This window comes from Macaca fascicularis, chromosome 3 (assembly GCF_037993035.2).
Source record: "Macaca fascicularis isolate 582-1 chromosome 3, T2T-MFA8v1.1".
NCBI classification, from domain to species: Eukaryota; Metazoa; Chordata; class Mammalia; order Primates; family Cercopithecidae; genus Macaca; species Macaca fascicularis.
Genome location: NC_088377.1, coordinates 116,292,114 through 116,314,769, shown reverse-complemented (window position 1 = coordinate 116,314,769; position 22,656 = coordinate 116,292,114). Strand labels below are relative to the sequence as shown.

General features: G+C 35.0%; 1 protein-coding gene across 20 annotated transcripts in view; it reads right to left on the bottom strand.

Annotated features, from left to right (window-relative positions):
• Positions 1-22,656, bottom strand: part of ETV1 (ETS variant transcription factor 1) — a 97,634-nt gene that overhangs the window by 12,078 nt on the left and 62,900 nt on the right. For all 20 annotated transcript variants that reach the window (XM_065542261.1, XM_074035401.1, XM_074035398.1 and 17 more), the window contains 3 exons: positions 6,886-6,952; positions 5,283-5,353; positions 2,070-2,239 (listed from right to left, as the gene is read on the bottom strand). In XM_065542261.1, the coding sequence (XP_065398333.1) occupies positions 2,070-2,239; positions 5,283-5,353; positions 6,886-6,952 (308 nt within the window). The remainder of the gene's footprint in view (positions 1-2,069; positions 2,240-5,282; positions 5,354-6,885; positions 6,953-22,656) is intronic.

Here is a 22,656-nt window from a genome sequence, read left to right as displayed (position 1 = left end):
GTTGTATGGAACAGATGTAATTCCACTTCTTCCCTCCATTTAAAAATCGTAATAACTCAGAATTTGATGAAACTTAATGGTCATCTGGTCAAATCTCCTACTTATTCAAATCTGAACATCATAAAAGTCAACAGTTGCTACATAAAAAGCTTAATCATTTGCAAAAGAATTTTTCTTCTTCTGAGTGGATCAAGAAATACTGGCATAATTCAGTAATGTTCCCTATCTTAACAAATATATGGCAAGAACAACAACAACAACAAAAACCTCTGCTCAGTTTATTTTAATCACAGGTGGAGGGAAATAACTGTTTAACTGATACAAATCCCTGTTGAATGTGCTCAGTTCCAGCATGAACCAACTCTTGCAGTGATTATTAACATCTTCCATGAGGTGAAGAGCACACACTCCCATCATGAGCAAGGGCTTTCAAATTACTTTGTTAAATGCTTCTAGTCTCAATTTGTTAGTGCTTAACATTTTTGTGGTTCTTTCACTTACATCATTTAAGTATATCTATGAAAAACTAATCTTCTTTGACAGCTAAGTTAATTTTAAACACACTACAGCATTCAAACACCCAAACATCATCCTAGATAATGAGAATTTTCAAATACGGACATTGAGTCTTCTGTGTGTGCGTGCTTGATGTGGGGCAAGGGAGATACCGCAAAACTAACCCTCAAGTGTTACTAAAGTATTGCTAGGAGATTTAACTGAAGGAGACTTAACTGTTCTAACCAGTGCCTTTTATTTCATACTTTCAGTACATTCTTGAGTCAGATAATCTCTTAAATTTTAATACGTTATGTAACTTTATCTTCTGGACATCAAATTAGGGCATATTATCTGATTATAACTGAATACATGGTTTAATAAAGGCAGAAAATTCAAGATGGATGGACCCAGTAGTCAAGGGTGTGGATGTTCACTGTATATGAAAATCACTTTGGGTTCAAACATTTTTTTTAACTAACTGAATTTTTCAATATTACTGAGGTGTTTAGATTCAATACCTAATATAATCAGTCAGGGGTATGCTAGCTAAAATTTTCCATTGCTTTTTTGGCTGATATAAACTAAAGTTAATTATAATAGTAGCAGAGAAAGTATCTTTAGTAATGAAGACACAACAACTTGATATTAACTTTACCTTTCCATCAGAAGTCCAAAATGCTATTGATGAATTATGCTACAGGAACAATAACAGCCTTAAGCCTAAAGCTAGTTCTAGGAAGAGTAAAAACTGAACTGAGAAATTCTTCATGGAAATACTACATTTGTACATGTGGAGTGGGAAGGAGGGGACAATTGAAGTTAGTTGAAGGTGTCTTCCATTTGTCCGTACAGTATTATCTCTGTCCAGGCTCTTCTTATTTTAGTAATTTCCTATGTGCTATGGCAACATTTTAAACTTCATTACACCCTTCCAAAGGAGTATGCCAGTCCAGCTGACCTGGAACAAGTGTCACTAACAAAGGAAAATGTTTCTACCAAGCCTGTGTCTTGTAAGAGACACTTAAGGGCTGAGAATTTTCCACTGTTGCCCTTACATCCCTTTATCCATCACAGCTGTTTTTCCTCCATTTTCTTTTGAACATAACTTTGGCCTCTAAATGCTCCTCTCCAACCCTCATGACAAAATCCAGGTTGTCCAAATAATGATTGCTAATTTGAAAGAATCATTTGCCCATCCCCCAACCAGCTGACTTTTGCAGACATCGTTTCTCTCCCCTAAGGACCATAAAACCTCCTGCCTCTTTTCTCTAATTCAGATGCTCTTTGAGAAACCCTGAAGCCAGACATTCTTAAATAAAGGTGCAAAGGATGCTCTGGTTAATTTTCTCCCAACATCAATTTTGTAGGATTGTATTCAACTGGAAGGAACATGCAATATATTGGTGATTTTAAAAGTAGACATGTTTTATCTTTGCATGCTTTTTAATTCAGAAAGTTTCCCTAAAGTCTTAAAATGATTAAGAATACATTTTTGGTATATTAATCAAATATGTCAGTTTCTTTACGTTATAACATGCCTTAGTGCCCTAATTAAAATCTATTAAACTAACCTCTTCAGGCTCAATCAGTTTAAATTCCATGCCTCGACCAGTCCAGGCAATAAAATGAGAATTTGAAGGGTCATCCAGAAGAGCTACCAAAAACTGCCAGAGCTGAAGTGATCCTCGCCGTTGGTATGTGGGTCCTTCCCGATACATTCCTGGCTCTTGTTTGATGTCTCCTAAATTAAAACATTTTTAAGTTTCTGTTATTAGCAATATTATGCTATTTTACATAAAATTCACCTTAAATCAATCACTAATATGGTTAAACCACAATCAACCACTTTATAGGTTTTCATGAAATATATTGTTACCATTGAAAAGGAATTTAAAATGGTTAAATGGTTGAATATAAACGAGCAAGCTGTACAAACTTACAGATAACTATACATAACACAGGTGCAGAATAAATCCTGTGTCAATATGAATGACACACATCATTTACTTACAAACATATTGTGGAACTATCTTTTTTTAAAATTGATCTCTTTAAAAACCATCGTATCTAATCAGACTTCTTTGCTTTTATTGTTAATGCTATTATCCACTGCTCTAAGCAACACTGAAGAGGGAATAATCAATCTTAAGCTCTGGACATTTTATTCATACAAATTAAATTCTGCAAACTATAATTTATAAATAACTTATTGACCGGCTCATGACAAACTATTGAAAATTTTAATGCAAATATTTCAAAGCAAATTTAATAGTATCCTAAACTGAGTTAAGTAATCTTCACTTTACACAAATAAGGAAAATCTTATGGGTAATTCAGGGCATACTGCATTATCATATTACTATTACTACCCTTCCTTCACCGCATCATATACCTTCCTATTAAAGCTACTACTTTTTCAACTGGTAACAGAAATTCTCTCTCATTTTTCTTTATCTCTTGTTTGTTCTTCACTCACTTGAATTTAACTTGCTATTTTTTTTTCTAAAAGTCCAATTTAAAAATGCATGCATGAGAGATTTCTGTAAGTATGTATTTTTAAGCACAAAAAGTTTGTGTTACATTTATTTGATATTCATATCTAGTGTAAAAATCTGTTAAATAGAGCACAGCAATAAAGGTGTTCGTGTTGCAATGCTTCTGGTATAAATCTGGTCAGTTACATTAATTTTACAAAAAAAAATACAAAGTTTTAAGATTTCTGATTATTTACTTCTATCTGCAGCCACATGTCTCAAAAATATGTGGAACTGCTCACATTGGGGATTGAGTGTCTAGGGCCCTGCAAGTGTATCACTGTTAATGCATAAATTACTCTTCTCCACTAAGAAACAACTCAGACAAAATATATCTAAGCCTATGTAGTCATACTAAGTGTGAATTATAAAATACACCAAATAGCACACTTTCTAAAACTTACCTATGGTCAATAGAGAGACATATACCTCTTAAAATAATTATAGAAAGGGCAACATTTGAAAAACCTAAACCAAAATATAAAATGTGTGAGTCAATAGCTGCTAAAATCATTATGTTGTTTTGTTCTTAACATGATAATATAGAAGTGTATCTTCACATTGATTTCAATGACAGTTTTATTTATCTCAGTTTTTCCTTCTGAGATTTACAATTTTTGTTTTATGGGGGAGTAACTAAGCAATTATGCAGATAGAGTGAAACACTGTTAAATTTTATAGTCTCTATATTGCTTCTGCCTATAAATGTGACTGATCACACTGACCATGCACAGTGAAAAAATAACCCCCTCATTTTTCTTTCTTCTTGTTCTACATCACTTATAAAATACAAGACAAATACTATCTTCCAAAAAATGTTTTATTAGTATAAAATTTAAGAGTATTTAAAAGTCGAAGGGAATAAAAAATCAAGGTAGCTAGTTCCCTAAATATTAGTGTGACTTTGGGCTGTCAGATTATATTGTAATTCTATCCATAATTTTGAGATATTTTTCTTCCTTATATGCCCTTACTAATTTTCAAGATCTCTGAAAACATGAAGCTCACCAAACACGAAAGAAACTAACGAAGGTCATTCCAAGAATAAGAGGCTTTATACTTTGTCTCAAGAGAAAAAGCTGTATTTTAAGAATTCTGATGGTCTGCTAATGTTGCTGAATAGTACAGTTCACCCCTCTGAAACACAAAGCTTAAAAACTAACATCTATTGTAGAATAAAACCAAAAATGTGATTCCTATAGGTTTTTTTTTTTTTTTTCCTTCAATGCATTTAGAAACTTAAAGCGTGGATAAAGAAGCAGATCTTCCCTAAACTTACCAGCCCTTCTGAGAAGGGTAAGGGCAGCAGAAAGCTTGGGAACATAGGGTAGTCTTCCGGCAACTAATTAGAAATTGAAAAGCAATCTGACCATGTACTTTGCTGTTTAAATAATGACAGTTTAAAACTTCAGAGAGCACCCAAGTCGTTATAGCCAAGATCCCCAAAGTTTGTGCAATCAGCTAATCAGAGGGCCCCTGCTTATTTCCTGTCAAACAATCAAAGCAGGAAATATGAAGACCACTCTGAAGATCCACTAAACCAATTAACTGCTTACTTTTAACCCAAGCTTCCTCAAGATGCCAACTTTTGTCACCTTTGTCAAAAAAAAAAATCAATTTCGTTTGACACCCTTTTCTAACATCTGAGACCTTTGCATCGCAATAGCAAGTGATATTAAAAAGGTAATGCTTTCCTAACTCCCTTTTAAGCAATTACAAAGTCATGCTACATTAGTAACATACATCTTCCCCAGGAAAAAAAAAAAAAAGAGGGACTAACAATCACTAACTAAATGGGCAGTTATGTTGTTCCTGTGTTCCATAATGCATCTTTTCATGAACAATAAAAGAAGAGAGGTTGCATTAGTCATCAGTACATCCACAGTAGCACGTTTTCTGCTCTGCTTTGCTAATTACAGGATCAGCTTTCAATAAATCTCGAATAACAAGCTGCATGTGCTCAGCAGGGCAATGGAAAGCCCCCTCTTACTCTACACAAAGCTCAGCAAGAATGATGCTCTTTGGTTATTTCTCCAAAAGGAAACTCTCCCGTAATGCAAAAGAAACGGCTTCTTACTGGGGCAAGGAAAGAGATAAATTGTAATAGGTCAACTTTAGCTAAAATTAAGTGCATGATGAATTATGTGCATAGAAATCTTTAAGTAGAGATGTCCACTGTTTTCAGAAGAAGTGAAGGTAATCACTCCATCTTTAAAAAAATCAAAACTTGAAGCAAAGTGTAAAACCTACCATCGAATTTTTCTGGGACAACGCAGGTGTCATCATAAAACTGCCTGGGACCCTTTTCGAACATACAGCCTGTGGATGAAAAAGGGATACATTTATTCATGACAGAAATGAAGCCCACAAACACTTAAAATACAACCATTTAAAATAAAAATTGTGATAGAAAATGACTCTGCCACCACCTTTCAATTCCTTGACTCTGGACACACATTTTAACCTCTGTGCCTCAGTTTTGTCTTCTACTAAATGGGATGACAGTAACACCGCCTACCATGTTATAGGGCTGCTGTAGTTTAGAGTGATGCCTAGTACACAGTGAAATATAAAAGTTAGTTATTTATATTGCTAACTCAAGGCAGAGCTCACCTAAACATTGGCAAGGATTTATCATGCATTGTCTCCTTTTTCAGATTCATCTAAATTTTATTGTTCAATGAAAAAGTGAAAAGCAAGGTGAATTACTGGTATTCACATTATATTATTAGTCTGATGCTCTGAGACAGATTTATTTTATCCCCTTACTCTCTTGTAAAATATTTAGGTGGGTTAACCTTCCTGTACTCAATTAGCAAGATAAGAGGAAAGAAAAGTTTCCTTTTTTTTTTTTTTCTGTAACATAAGTCCACAGAAAAAAATGCAAAATAAATAAACAGCTTTTCATAATAATTTCCTCTCTCAAATATCCTTCACTGTGAACTTTCGTTGTTGCTATCTGTAATTACCAGGAATAAATTTCAGAGTTTACTTTTATTTCTCAAATTTATTGGTCTTTATGGTGGGTATATAATACTAACAAACAGAAGCAACGATAATTACATTGCATTTGTGCAAAACTTTTAATTTCAGATATTTTACATTTACCATCTCATACTACCCTTTAAAATTCTACTAATATCATTTATACAAATAACCAATATTAGACCTAGCCTAAAAGGATGCATCCAAGTCAATCCTACTAAAGAGACGTAGAGTGTCTAGGTTAGGAACCATGCACATATTTCAGAAATCCTTTAGTGAGGATTATATCCAGACGAAATCATTTTTACCATTACTTTTTAAGTATCAAAGTCCTTTAGAGGCAAAGCTTTCCTACCACGGTTATCACAAGCCTGTCTGTGAGAAAACTCCTTCCCTAGGCCTCCTATCTGAAATCTCATTCATATAAATTATTTGTCCAAAAATAAAAAATCCAGAACATTTAAAGGTGAAAATCTTTAAATCGATGGTATTTTACTCCAAAACTATGACTAGGTCTGTAAAAGCAAAACCAAATATTCCTCTAAGATACATTTCAGTAGTAGTAAAGGGGGCTAATCTATAAAGCATATGTTCTATTTTAAAAGGATGTGATTGTTGGCAAAAAAGAACACAGAAATCCACTTTTCAGTTGTTTCTATGCATATGACTCATGTTAACAACCCAATACAAGATAGCACTACTTGAAACATCTTCTTTTTACTTTGGAAATAGTCTTAAAACAATTGCTTAGGGAACGTAAATGATTTTTCCCAAATAATATAATGATTAATTAAATGACGTCATATTTGGGATGTCTGATTATTCTGAATGGTATTTACACGGAATTTCAATGGTGGATAACTTAACTTCTGTTCTGCTGGGATGAGCCAGGAAGCCTTCTTGCCTCATATAAATGGAGTGGCAGCTAGGCACTTCTGAAAGAGGAAACAACATTGGTCAAAAAGAGTCTGGAGCTGAAACGCTGCGGTTATCAATGGACAGGGTGCAGACAGAAAAGTTACAGAAACGGACACAGGTTCCCATGTGGCGAACATGTCAACATATAATCAACATTTCACGCAGGGCCCACACATGAAAGAATGAAGAGTATATATCTTGGTGAATGCTGATTCTCTTGAACAGGAAGGTGAATTCAAAGTTTTACCCAAATAAACCTTGCTAAAGACCAGCTCAAACAGCAACCCACATGAATGTGATGGTGTCCTTGAAACAGGGTCACAAGTTTTAAATATGCCCCAGGACATTTAGCAAATAAATTTGCATAATCCCGTAGCATTCTATGAATATAGCAACATTTGAAATATTTAGAAGCTTGCAAGTTGAAAATACTGTAAAATGTATTATCAAAAGTTTTATTATGCTATTATACTATGCCTTCTTTATATGAAGTATTACGATGCATATAATTTTGACCATATAAAAAACAGAGTTAACACTGTTTCCTGATATCTGCATTTATAATAGGGTTGCAGTATAGTTAATCTTTCAGGTTACCAAATAGTTAGCAATCCATTTTAGCCCAGCTTCTTAACCAATGGTACTTCAAATTAATTTTTAATGCTATTTTGATTTATTCCCAGACATAAGGTCCCTTAAAGCAGCTGGGGCTGGAAGGGACAGTGTTAATAACTCTGCCATCAGCTCAGCAGCTGCTTTGAGGCAAGCATTTTGTTGAACTAATGTTGACACCCTGCCACAAAATACTTTTATTGACTGCTGCACACCTGGATTGCGGCTATAAAAACAGCTGGCTGACTCTGGAGGCAGCTAGAGGAAAACAGATAGGCTAAACTCTATTACATATAAGTGTGACTAAATGCAGTCTTTCCTTCCCAGAGTGGGAGAAAAGGAGAAAGGAAATGCAAACATTTCTGAGAAATTCACTATTTAATGTCAAAGAACACCTTATAAAGGTGTTTTAACATATTACAAAATTAGCATAATCCTGGAAAACTAGATATTTGACATCAAACTTGAGATCTGATGGATAATTTCACTCATACCTTCCTTATTCAAATGGCTGATTTGTTTGTTGCTATATTTACTTCATAATATTCTCAATAAATTCAAATTGATGATATTTAAGATATACTGACTTATAATTCATAATAAATTAATAACTTATGTGATAAGGCTAATGCCGGAATCTCCATTACACTTCCAAAGGCCCAACTTGTGAACTAAATTCTCAAAAAAAGCAATGGATGGCAAATTGGAAATATATGGAATATGATTGTGTTTTTGCCAATTCCTATGACTATTTATACTCTAGTGTAAATAAAGTTAACATCTACCTCTTAAAATGGACAGGCTTGGCTAGCATTGTTTAAATCTGGTCTATACTTAAAATTGGTGTCCTTTATACAGTCCAGAGAAGCCTGAAAAAATATGGCTAAGAAGAGATTATCCCCATAAAGTAAGTAAAGTCATGTTATCCTTAAGTGATATCAGTTAATTTATGACTATCAGAGTGGGTCAGACTCTAATCAAATTGTAGAAACATTTCCAAAGTGATTATTCAATCAAATGACTAACATGGTTAATTAGGAGCCATAAACATTGCTCTGAAGTTCATCAAAGTAATGACTCGCCCTGAAAAATTACTGCTAATTAAATTGCCTGCTGCTTTCATTTCTACCTTATCTAATAAAAAATCCAACCAATGAAGTTTGGCATTACATTTTAACTTTTGTTAAATGCTTGACTATGATCCAAACTAACTAAGCGGCGACTTCAAAGGCAAATGTTTTGTGGCAGAGAAAGGAGGCATTTCATATGCATTCACTTCTGTTTCTTCACGAATAAAATGTACAAAGGTCAACAACCATAACAAGCTGCAGTTTAACCCATGCAAAAATATTAAGATGACTGCATATTCACACTCTCCTATTATGCATCCACAGATTATAGTTTAAGGATCATTAGTACACGTACAGCACAATGGTTATAAACATGCACCTTGTCATCTGATAGAACTGATTTTGAATCTCAGTTGTGATATTGCACGGGAGTATGACATTTTGTTGTTAACATCTCTAACTTCCAACTTCCTCATCTGTAAAATGGGAATAATAATAATAATGACATCCTTAAAAAGGTTGCTGGGAGGACCATATGGAGTAAGTTATGTGCAACATTTTGCACAGTATCTGCACACTGTAAGAATTCACCATAAGGGACTTATTATTAATAACAGACTCTATTTTTAAGTGATCCTCACAAGTATTTAAACTTAGTACTTTAACCACAGTACTTAAAACTAGAAATAATTATATATCTAAATAAGTTACATTTGTTATCTTACTTTATTGTTCTTAAATTATATGAGATGAGTGTTTTGTCGATTATTAGTGTACTTATTCTGGATATTTTTCACAAATCTATTAATCTATGATATTTAAAATACAATAACATTCATTAGAAACTTACAAGGTTTAAGCCAGACTCTCCAGTAGATGCTTTAACTATTTGGGGTACCTCTTTTTTTTTGTTTTTTGAGACGGAGTCTCGCTCTGTCGCCCAGGCTAGAGTACAGTGGTGCAATCTCGGCTCACTGCAAGCTCTGTCTCCTGGCTCACGTCATTCTCCTGCCTCAGCCTCCCGAGTAGCTGGGACTACAGGCGTCCGCCACCATACCCGGCTAATTTTTGTATTTTTAGTACAGACGGTGTTTCACCATGTTGACCAGACTGGTCTTGAACTCCTGACCTCAGGTGATCCACCTGCCTTGGCCTCCCAAAGTGCTGGGATTACAGGCGTGAGCCACTGAACCCGGCCAGGGGTACCTCTTTTGAGCTTCTTTTTTACAGTATTACCCCCTCATGTTAGTTCCTAAAGCACTCTGGCTTTAAAAGTTTTAAATTAAATCTAAAAATTAAATTATGTAAATTTAATTTAGGACAAAGAATTTTATTTGTTTCAAAACTTGTGGATCAAAGAGCTCTATGACATATTAGTACTGGCCAAATCAGCTTACAGAAATTAAACTGCCTATAATTTGTTACAGATGAGTTCATGGTGATGAAAGCTGATCTAATATGCTGCAAAAATTCAAAGCAACAAAGCGCTGTTGTCATTTTAAAGCACTAATCAATGTAGCGGAAGTTAAGAATAATAATAAACTAACACCCAAAACTATCTAATTTGATTAGTCTTCACGTTTAGCAACACTAGTAAAGTTCTCTTCAAATTAAAATGCTCAGACAAGAAACTAAAAAAAAAAAATATATAGTTACCTTCTTCTCTGTCTCTTGATTTGCATTTTCAGGCTATGTTGGGAAACACAATATTGATTTGGGAAGCTTTACCAAAGGTTTGACCACAAAGTGCAGTTTTGAATTTGCACATTTAAAATTGCTAGGCACTCTCTGATTTGCATATTTACTGCCTCTAGGGCAGAATGGAGGTTCTCCTTTAGGGCAGAGTTTGCTTAAAATTTCAAGGAGCTACATCAGGCCAGGGCAAAGAGAAACGATTTGCCCCAATTGTCTGAGATATCTGTACAGAAGTGGCTGAAATTGCTCTGTTATCAAATAGTGTGTAAATCTGGAATTATAACATATTATAACCTCTAAGTAAGGGAGAAAAACAAGTCTCTTTCATTTGATGCTTTTGGTTAAATTCCTCCAGCAATAAGGGGTGTATAACTTAATTAAGCATCCAAATCTCTTAGAGTAAATGAGAAATCTCAGTAAAATATAAATAGGTTTGATGTTGTATTTTAATGTGGTTTTGCTTTCCTACAAGTAAATAGTGCAAAGTTGGATTGATTATACACTTGACTAACTCCTTGTGGAAGTGATACGACAAAATCAAGTCCATATAAACTTGTCTATTGTATATTGATGATTTCTAAAACTTGGCACATTAAATATCCAGAGCCAAAATGTGTATGTAAACACATATCTGAAATTACATACTCAGTAAAAAATGTGTGTATCAATGCTTACCTAGCAGTTTCAACGAGTTTTTCAAAAATGTTTGTCTATTATCTAAAAAATACTGAGTTGTATTAATAATTAATGTCACCAATCTCATTCAAGAAAGATGAGCATAGTGACAGATCTTGCCAATATTTTCTCTCTTTTAAACTTAGTACTTTACTAGATCTTTTGTTTGCTTACTTCTTCTCATTTCCTGGTAAGCTCACAGTTTATGTTTAAAATCCAAAAGTTTTCAAGAGTGCATAAATAACCTGAGTTTTATGCAGATGTGTTTAAATGCAAAGGCATCACATATATGCCATACTTTTAGCCTGTTTTTCCAATTGTCACATCTCAAATTGAGTGTAGTCAATTGAGAAAACTTATTTCATAAAGTTTCCTAGAATGAATGATAATGGAAATACATTTTTATACCACTTTTACCATATAACCACTATATTATAGAACAAGTCTAAAAGTAATTATCTCCCAAAATAAGGACATATATATCTGCATTCATGTGGGAATTAGAGCAAAAAAGTCGTTTTATGAGACCTAGTTGCTGTTTATTGGGAAGTTCAATGTGAACATAACATCTTAGTTACTAAACCTGATGTGAATGCAACATCTTAGTTACTGAACTGGATGTGAATATAACATCTTAGTTACTGAACTTCACATGAATGTAACATCTTAGTTACTGAACCTCATGTGAAGAAGGCAGCAAAGCCGGAGAAATCCTGACAAGAGAGTGATGAATTTAGTATTACCTCACTCACACTTAGATGGGATCTTTCTCTTTAGGGTTTTAAGTAAACTGTGAATATAAATAATGTAAAATCTGCAGAGATATTTACTTCACCATAGATCAGATGTACTGAATCTACTATTGATTGACTGAGTATAGGGGGAGAACTATGTTATGGTTTTAATACGCTTGTAATAGCATTTGCAAAATCTTAAAAAAAGAGAGAAAAGTAGGGGCCAGACACAGTGGCTCAGGTCTGTATTCCTAGCACTTTGGGAGGCCGAGGTGGGCAGATCGCCTGAGGTCAGGGGTTGGAGACCAGCATGGGCAACATGGCGAAACCCCGTCTCTACTAAAAATACAAAATTTAGCCGGGCATGGTGGCACGTGCCAGTAATCCCAGCTATTTGGGAGGCTGAGGCAGGAGAATCACTTGAACCCAGGAGGTGGAGGTTTCAGTGAGCCAAGATCGCACCACTGCACTCTAGCCTGGGTGACAGAGTGAGACTCCATCTCAAAAAAAGAGTAGGCTGGGCACAGTAGCTCACACCTGTAATCCTGGCACTTTAGGAGGCCAAGGTGGGAGCACTGATTGAGCCCAGGAGTTCAAGACCAGCCTGGGCAATATGGTGAAACCCTATCTCTACCAAAAATATTTAAAAAGTTAGCTGCGTGTGGTGGCACGCACCTGTAGTCCCAGCTACTCAGGAGGCTAAGATGGGAGGATGGTTTGAGCACAGGAGGCAGAGGTTGCAGTGAGCCCAGATCATACTACTGCACTCCAACCTAGGCAACAGAGCCAGACCTTGTCAAAAAAAAAAAAAAAAGTAAAAGTAAAGTAAATAAAGAAAAAGTAAAAGTAAAATAAGTAAATAATGCAATTATCGCAGTTATCTGAATTTAAGTGCTTTTGAAAATTTAAGGCTACATGGCAAAAAATAACAGTATAGAATTTTATCTACACAATTAAAATCTTCTCTTGTAAGCACCTAGGGTTTTCTTTTGGACAGTACCCCACACAAATAATGACCAGATCCAAACAACATTAGATTTTATGATCTACTAGGCTTACATTATTACAAGTTTTACAAGCCTGTGATAGTCTTATTAAGCTGAAATTTTAAAATAAAGTTGAAGTGATAGAAAACATAGGCACAATTGTAACTTTGAGTATTTATTTTTTTATTTATTTTGAGACAGAGTTTCACTCTCGTTGCCCAGGCTGGAGTGTAATGGTGCGATCTCAGCTCACTACAACCTCTGCCTCCCAGGTTCAAGTGATTCTCCTGCCTCAGCCTCCCTAGTGGCTGGTATTACAGGCATGCACCACCATGCCCGGCTAATTTTGTATTTTTAGTAGAGACAGGGTTTCACTATCTTAGTCGGGCTGGTTTTGAACTCCTGACCTCAAGTGATCCACCCGCCTCGGCCTCCCAAAATGCTGGGATTACAGGCGTGAGCCACCGCGCCTGACCCACTTAGAGTATTTATTTCATACTACCAAACACTGACAATTAACAGAGGTTTAAAAGAAAATATGATACAGTATGCCATTAGCTGCCAAAATGGGCCACACAAAATTCTGAAGAGATAGTGGTTTTAATGTGGAATTTCAATGCCAAATTTCTCTCTTGCTGGAATCTACATGATTTGAAAAAAAACATACCACGAACGGCTTTGTCCTCTTGTTTTCATCTCTCCTTGGATCACCAAAATATTCAGAAAACGTTTTCTATTTGCTTTGAATATGAATAATACTAGTAAGAAGTTCAGCAAGACTGTTTCCCTATGTCAGAAGCAGTGTAACACTACAGTATCTTGCTGGACTAGCACAATATGATTGCTTTCAGAGTATCATCTCTCTTATTTTATCTTATCCTCTAGCCCCAAATATTGTACTTTTAATTGTTAGAAATAATAATGGCATCTTAATAAAGGACTAGCAGTCTTTGAAGAAGTATCCAGTCAAAATAAAATCACGTCAACGGAAATCCTTTATTATTGCCTGCACCCCATTACATGCTAGAAACTGTATCAGTAACTTTATGAACATAACCATATTCAACCCTTACAAAAATACTGAGAGATGAGAGTTATTTGCCCTTCTATAAATGAGGAAACTGGAGGCATAAGGGGTTACAAAACATGCTCAATATGACACAAATCGTAAATGGATGTCAGGCCCAGGGTTTAGTTTAATATTTCCAGTGTCATACTACGTGAGTGGTTTTAGTTTTTAATACTAAGAAAAACAGATGAAGCAGTGAACTGTACAGACCCACACACTAAAAAAAAAAAAAAAAAAAAAAAAAAAAAAAAAAAAAATTACCAGAATGGAGAGTTCAAAAACACTTTTAAAGAGAATAGTTAAATGAATCACAATAACACATGCTTGTTGTTCTTTTGGTTTTGTGTTTTTGATACTTTTCATATTTATCTTTGAATTAATCTCCTGTAAAATTTTCCAGACTGTTAGAAACAACTAAATAGAAACCACACACACACACACACAAGAATAACTATCACACACAAGAATAACTATCTATTTAATCTGATAAAAACTCCTTGAAAATTTTTTCAAGTTGTTCATATCCTAGTTGAAAATGTTTTATGAAATAAAATGTCTCTGTTCCTCAAAGCTATTAGTTAACTCACTTAAATATAGAAATCACGTAAGTGTAAAAATTCTACAACTATATTCGAAAGCTAAAATCATACACTTAGTTATGTAAACACTTTAAAACATGTTATATGTTCTTCTTTTGTCCACATTCATGAAACAGACAAAAACACACAAAGACACACACACAAAAACACACACACACACACACACACACACACACACACACACACACACACACACACACAGAGAGAGAGAGAGAGACATCCAAACATGTATCTTTAAACTCATTTAATTTCAAATCTCAGTTCCACTTAGAAAAACAGTTGTATATTCACTTTACCCACTTGAAATAAGCAGTTCTGGGCCTAAATATCCTGGTTGTTTTATTAAAAAAGAAACGAAAAGTCCCACACTATAAAAGCACACTCCACCCCCTTCTAATTGCCTTTTTCCAAGCTAGTACAACTCACAAGCAGATTATCCATCCCTTCCCCCTTTCCTGCCTGTAAAATCCAAGTTAGACAAACACTGTGAGGCTGAAATGACATATTTGAATGGAATTCAGACCCACCAGTTCCTGTTTATGTTTCTGATTTGAGAATGTTGTCTTCTCATTCACTATACATTAGGAACACTGCAAGGCCATAAATAGTGTCAGGTTACTTGCAAGCAGGACCAATGAGCATTAATCATTACTTCCAGTCAACTGGCAAAAGCAGCAGCTGATGGAACACTACACCCTTCAGCTCTGTATAAATGGACATTCCAGAGAGAGAGAGAGAGAAAGAGAGGGTGAGTGTGGATGTGTGTGTGTGTGTGTGTGTCCTTTCAGTCTCCATTTTATGAATGAAACTCCAGGCTCTATAGCGTCCATTCATGTAAGAGAAATGCTTACAGGGCTCTGCCCCTAGGGATCAATCAGTCATGGGTAAAACTGGTATGATTGGTTTAAGACAGCCTTCAGCCTTCCATTACTGACTTAAAATGCAGTCCCTGTCCATTTGGCCTGTGTTAATGCATAAAGAGTAAATCCAGACTGTACTCTCAATTCTCAAATCAAATCACTAGAGCCAATGCCACTTACTGTAACTGTAGATTTAGAGCATATTTAAGGATTTCTTATAAAAACTGATATAGTGGGCCAGAGTACTGGTTTGGGAGATTTGCTATTTTAACTCCAAAAGGAATGAGGAAAACTTATATGAGACCTGCTAAGCAATAAAAGGCAAAGTCAAATTGTGAGGCCAATCTATGACCTCTATTATAATAACAAAATCAATTAGGAAGACATCACTGTCACTTTTCACAATTAAAGCACCTAAAAATCAGAGATTAAGTGATCTACTAGTCCACAAATCACTGGCTGAGTAAAAGAAAATTATCTTTGGATATTGAGAAAGAGCTAGGATGTTAACATTTTCTGAAAGTTCAATAGCTCATTCTTTAAAGTTCCCAAGTGATCCTACACTTGCATTTCTTTAAGCAATAGTTTCAGAGTTAGGAGGGAAAAACTGAGTGGTCATGTTTCAGGAGAAAATGTAGCCATAAGCAAATGATGTTTTGTAATGGAATAAGGCCACGGTTTGGCCTTTGGAAGTGTTACATATCAAGTACAAAAGGCCAAAGTTCATGGAATCATAATCATTGCTGCACTGGAAATTACTGAAGATGGCAATATTTAAAAATATCCAGAGATTTTAGTGGGAGGAAGCAATATATGAGTAATTATGGAAATGGAAATACTTTATGAAGAGTCAGTCCTATCCTGAATAGTGTTAAATATGGAATGGGTTTTATCAGTCATTTGTAATTTGGTCCTTGACTCCAAAGGGGAAAAAAATCACTTTTTTCTTTCAGTGACCTGAAGCCATGTGAGAAAAAAGTTGCAGTAAACAGTCCCCGTGTATATCTCTAAACCACTGATCAACAGATCCTTACCATGCCTACAGAAAAGGAAGAGGATAAACATAAAAATTGCCCAGTCTTTGGTTTTAAGCCTGGGAAGGATTATTTATTATGGCATTATGACAAATATTTAACCTCCAATTTCTAATATCTGATAAATAAAGTCATACAGAATAAATAAATTTATGGCCATATGTTAGAGCTCAAAACTAAAATACTTAACATAGGCAGGTGGGAGATGAACCCACCATTCAGAAAAATGGGACAGAGGAAAACCACTAAAGAATGAATATATACCGAATTATTAATTTTTTGTTAACTTTTTTTCCAGGGCTTTAAAAATATTCAATATTTTCTAAGGAATTACTCCTTAAGGTGGTTCAAAAATATGTAAATAAAAATGACAAACAAGATGAATATTTTCAAATGTAATATTTCATATTTAAAATAATTGTAATATGTTGCCTAACTTATATTATTCAATGTATTTAAAGTCTGATCAATGTAATACATGAATTACAATTTCATAATTATTAGGATATAAAACTCGTAATAGATTGATTTGAGAAGTATATGCATTATCTATATTAAACTAATTTGTTTAGGTGTTCAGAATTCTAGATATTGTGGTTTTTATAATTCTAGGCCTTCTCCTATAACTATAAAAGAGGGAGGCGGGCCTTGAGACTGTTAGGTGGTTGCTGAGAAGAGAAGAAGGCACACATTCATAATAACTTGGTGACTCTTCCATACTTTCAAAGGGAATATGAATGGAAAAATAGTATCCTACTTCCTTTCCTCCTTAGCTGCCTAATTAGAATCCCAGCAATAATACAATTTTAAAAAAATAACTAAGATAAAATAATTTCTTCAATGTGAAAACACTGAATAGTAAGTGACACTGGAATGTTCAAACAGTGGTGGTATGTGCCTGTAATCCCAACCACGGTGAGGCTAAGGAGGGAGAATTGCTTGAGGCCAAGAGTTAGCAACTTACCTGGGTAAGACAGCGAGACCCCACCTCTTTAAAAAACATCAGCCAAAACAAAACAAGACACACACACATAGAATGTTCAAGAGGGATAAATTATTGATCATGGGTTTTTCATTTTGGAAATAATGAAGCCTGCTAGTTTATGGCAAACCTTGGATATTCAAACTAAATATCAGTTACCTTTATTTCTACTCCCTGTGTTCCATCTGACTTTAATTAGTATCTTTCAACAGCTTTCCTTTTTGTAATCACTGTATGCTTTGTTTCCTGGATAATATTTTTGGTTGTTTATGTGTGCTCCAATTGTTCAGAAAGGATGAAAGAAAAATGTATTGGAAAATATGAGGTTAGTTTCCCTAGAATACATATCTCCTCTTATAAGTAAACAGTAATAAATTGTTTTTTAAGGTAAAATATCCTGATGACACAATTTCTGAGATATTGCTAGACGAGTAGTAGTAATAAATGCAATAGTAATCATTTAGAAATAAATAACTGGGATATTTTAGCCCTCTGAATTTTGTTATTTTTTTCTTAGGTTTTGTGCAAGTTTAGTCAGTTGATTGAGGCTCTGACACCTCATCTCCAAACCTATAAAACACTACTCATTTATTTATATAGATGCAGAAAATAACCGTGTTGTTCTTGCTGCATTACCCAATGATTTAATCCTGCAACTTTCACTTTCAAACCATATTATAAACTCTGCAAGGGGAAGTCCAAGCAATGCTTACTACTACAGGCAGCATTAGGAATTACTTCACTACTTTTCCTACTATTTGATTAGGATGAGTATCCACCAACACAGCAAAACATAGAATAACATTTACAATATAAAAACATTCCTCTCTTGCCATTTCAGAAACCCAAGAGTATTTAAATTTCTTGATTAAAGTGCCAGCTTGGGCCTATGTGAATAGCAGATAGATTTGTCAGCTCTGACAGATGAATGTTAAACATATTCCAGTTTTAACATATTTAACATGAGGTAAATATTTTTTCAGTATTTATTTCATCATTTTTCTGCCTACACATAATTTTTCGATGTGCTAAGGACAGATAACCGTTCTCTAAATTTACAGGCTTTTCTGCTGGCTTTTGTCAAAGCCCTAATGGGGTAATAAAGAAGTATACGAGGAGCTTGGGAGGGGTTGTTGGGGTGAATAATGGATGGATTTTAAATGAAGAATGGGCCGGGCGCGATTGCTCACGCCTGTTATCCCAGCATTTGGGGAGGCTGAGGCGAGCGGATCACCTAAAGTTGGAAGTTTGCGACCAGCATGACCAATATGTAGAAACCCCGTCTCTCCTAAAAATACAAAATTAGCCGGGCATCGTGGTGGTGCACCCCTGTGATCCCAGCTACTCGGGAGGCTGAGGCAGGAGAACCATTTGAATCCGGGAGGCGGAGGTTGCAGTGAGCTGAGATCGCGCCATTGCTCTCCAGCCTGGGTGACAAGAGCGAAATTCCGCCTCAAAAAACGTAAATAAAATAAAACAAATTAAAATAAAATAAAATAAAGAATAGAAAAAGCACCCTATTCCTCAAAACCAGCTTTCTTTACATCTGTTTGAGATCCAGTAGTCCCTCATAAGCTTACTCGTGAAAAATGGATTCAGCTGACTATGGTCTGAAAAGCACAGCTCAAGGTGAAGTGTAAGCCACTGAGCCATCAAGGGCATTAAGAAAGAAAGAGTGAGGTCCAATGAGAAGACTCAAGCTCTAAGTTCATGCAATCAAGGACTTAGAGCTTGGAAGAGTCGTTAATTAGCCACTTTTTCTTCTCATTATTTTTCAGCCTTTTTCGAAGGAGCACCTCCTCTTTGATAATCTCAAAAGATCACAAAAGATCACTTCTTTGATAATCTCTGTTCTTTAGAATGCTTGTGGTATATTTTTTAAAAGAAAGCAGAATGCATCTTCCTCATTTATATCATTGAATTGCTATATTTTTCTACCTCACTGTAGTGAACACCTAACATTTAGAGTAAAATGCGAGCACTATTTAATGTGAAATGTGCTCCTCCCAAATTAGTGAAAGCACATCTCACATCTTCAAGCAGATGCTCTTACTGCCCTGGATCATGAAGAGCCTTCGAAAACCATACAAAAACACTCAGTATTTCCCTTTAATCTGAACAAGTATGTAGAAAGACAAATCATGAACTCTGTACTAAACTAACTATTAGAAAATCCTAATTTTAGTTTTGGCTGCTTCACAATATATCTGTGTAACTGACGGTAAGTTACTTTAGTTGGATGAACCTCGGATATTTATCTGTAAAATTTGGGTGTGGAGAAGAAGTTTGAAGTAGGTGAACTTCAAGAGCTTTCATGATAAAAGGATTTAGAATTCTATGAAACATTTATTTGTATCAACTTCCCAATTTAAAATAGGGCGAACAACATTTGCCGCCAAAGAGTTACGTGCCTCCAAATTGAAAAAAGGCCTCATCATTAGGGGCAGGAGTGGCCTTAAGAAATACAATTTAAAAATGCAAAAACATTTTCTTTGGCAAACATATGATGTTGAGTTCTCACCCCTACCCTCTGCTTTTATTTTATATTCTCTCTAAGCTCAAAGTTCGCAGCATTGTCCTTCATTTTCTTATTTTAGCTATCTTCCTCTTTGCCTTTGAAAGTTCTTCTTTTCCTCTCTTCATTCCCTACCATGATTAAGTTGCTCCACCACAAGGCCGAGAAGCATTGTTTAAACTAATTAGGATAACAGAATAGGTCTTAAGGGCTAAAAACACCTTATTAATGTATATTATTCCTCCAACCAACTCCTGGGTTAAGATTTTTAAAATACTACAATGTGCAAAGGAATAAAATCCTAATGGTAGGATTGCAAGCACTGTGCAAGGGGAACATGAATCCCACTAAGTAGGGCATTATTTTCCCTCCCTCCTCTAAGGCAGTCCAAGACTCAAACCAATAGAAAGTCATTTATGCTTACAACACACGAGACTATAACATCCTTTACTTGTTTTCACTTATAGGACTGACATGATGAGTTTGGACACTTGTCTTCTTCAACTATAAATGGATTGATTTTTTTGAAAAAAAATACTTATTCTGGTTGATTAGGAAAGCAGAACATAAGCATTGTTAAAATATAAAATGTTAATACTTCACAGATAAAAAATATCACCTATAATATCACCACCTATATACAGCCATGGTGTTTCTGCACTGGCTCTTAATTTGCATGAGTTATGCTTTATGTTATGCTTTATATACTTTTAAAAACTCAGTAGTCTCATTTCATTAAATATTTTTCAAAAATCTCACTTCTAATGGCTGCATAATATTTCTTTTACAGGTACCCATAACTTACTTTACCATTCACCTAGTATATATTTTTAATATTTCGCTTTCTCTCTGTCTCTCTCAAACATTCACTATGCATCTTTCACTATTTCTTAGAATAAATTCCTGAGAGTGAAATTAGCCCCATCAAAACATGTGAACATTGTGTGCTGATATTTTCTAAAGTCAAAGTTTAGTTTCATGTGCCCACTACCCCTCTACAAACAATCTACTGTAAGATATCAACAAGTAAAATAAAATGAAACAAAAAAAGCAAAATATCAACCAACTAACACATTCAGCTCTAATAAAATATATTGCTATAAACATCTAAAATATTTGACTCACTGGACATTATGAATTTGCAAAACCTCATATGTGGTCATGAAAATGAGAAAACAGTCTTGACTCTAAGAAAATAGGATACTTTGTACGGGAATCTCCATGAGGCCCTCCAGATGAAGCACTCAATGTGTATTTAATACTTCTTATGTGGGCATTTGGCCATAAAGGCATGGAAAAAAAAAATGTTGGATTTAGAAAAAAACAACCAACCAACAACAACAACAACAAAAAATGTGTACTGCTTTATGCAGCACAATAGGCTGGAGAAGAGAAGGAAAGGGACAATAATAGATGGACTGGATTGGATCTTTTAGAACCTAGTATGGTACAATCATGATCATACTGTACTGGTTCATCAAATTGGCCCTAAATATCTATTTCTTGTTTCCTCACTGTCTTCTGATCAAAGTTTTTTCCTTTTCTCCTGAATAAAAATTCCTACTCTACTAACATAGTATTTTGCATTTTTTATCTTAAATATTAGGCAGTTGAAATTGCATTCCTGTAATTATAATTATAACTAATAGACCTTCCATTTCCCATGTCATAATTAATGTCAGGCTTTATTAGAGCACAATCATGCTACCTTTTCCCTTACGAGGCTTCTTTTATTTTCACAACATTTATGGTGTATAGAATTAAGCAATAAAGAGTTCTAAAGGCCTTCCATAAGAATAGCCTTTGGATTGTAGATGCTGAGATCGTAATTGACTTAGAAAATGCTTTTTACGCAGTGGCTCATGCCTGTAATCCCTGCACTTTGGGAGGCTTAGGCTGGCATATCACTTGAGGTCAGGCGTTTGAGACCAGCCTAGCCAACATGGTGAACCCCCGTCTCTAATTAAAAACATAGAAAAATCAGCTACGCATGGTGACACATGCCTGTAGTCCCAGCTACTTGGGAGGCTGAGGCAGGAGAACTGCTTGAACCTGGCAGGCGGAGGTTGCAGTGAGCCGAAATCACACCACTGCACTTCAGCCTGGGTGACAGAATGAAACTCCGTCTCAAAATACAAATACAAATACAAAAGAAAATGCTTTCTACATTGTTTTTAAACCACATATAAATCTATGTGCTTCCTAATGTGCTATTTGCTCAACACCAGTAAGTGAAAAAAGAAATCAGTGATTCAGTGATAAATACATTAGATTTCCTCAAAGGTTATTAAGTGTACTTTCAGCAGGGATGAAAAAACTAACAACAAGCAAACAAAATATCTACAGATCATACTTCTTGATTGCAATGCATGACATATACAGATGTGTCAACTTAACTGCAGCAATTTCATGGCCAGCAAAATACATTTTGATACCCACAGATTAAGTTTTCATAAGCCCTGGTTATGGGGTTACTATATTTATTTTAAATCCTATCAGAAGGATATAATTTTACCATTTATCTATTCAAGCAAAACACAACTGTATCCTACTGGCAATATTGAAATTAGAACTCAAAGGTGGTATACAACTTTGGTAATTTTAAATATAGTTTAAAGGGGAGAATACAATATAAAATTAACAGCTTTTTAGGTAAGTATTTTATAAGTAATCTCCAAGACATGGCATACTTACAAAAGAGATGCCATACATACCTTCAAAAACTGATGCTGGACTATGTTTTGAAGATTATGTATGACTCAGTCTGTGCTTTTGAGGGTCAAAGAGTGACTGGCTCTGAAGTCCGTATTATGTACGAATGTAATTCTTACAGCACAAGATTCTATATTTCGCCCTTATTAGAATCGTAAAATCTCTTTTCCATTAGGTT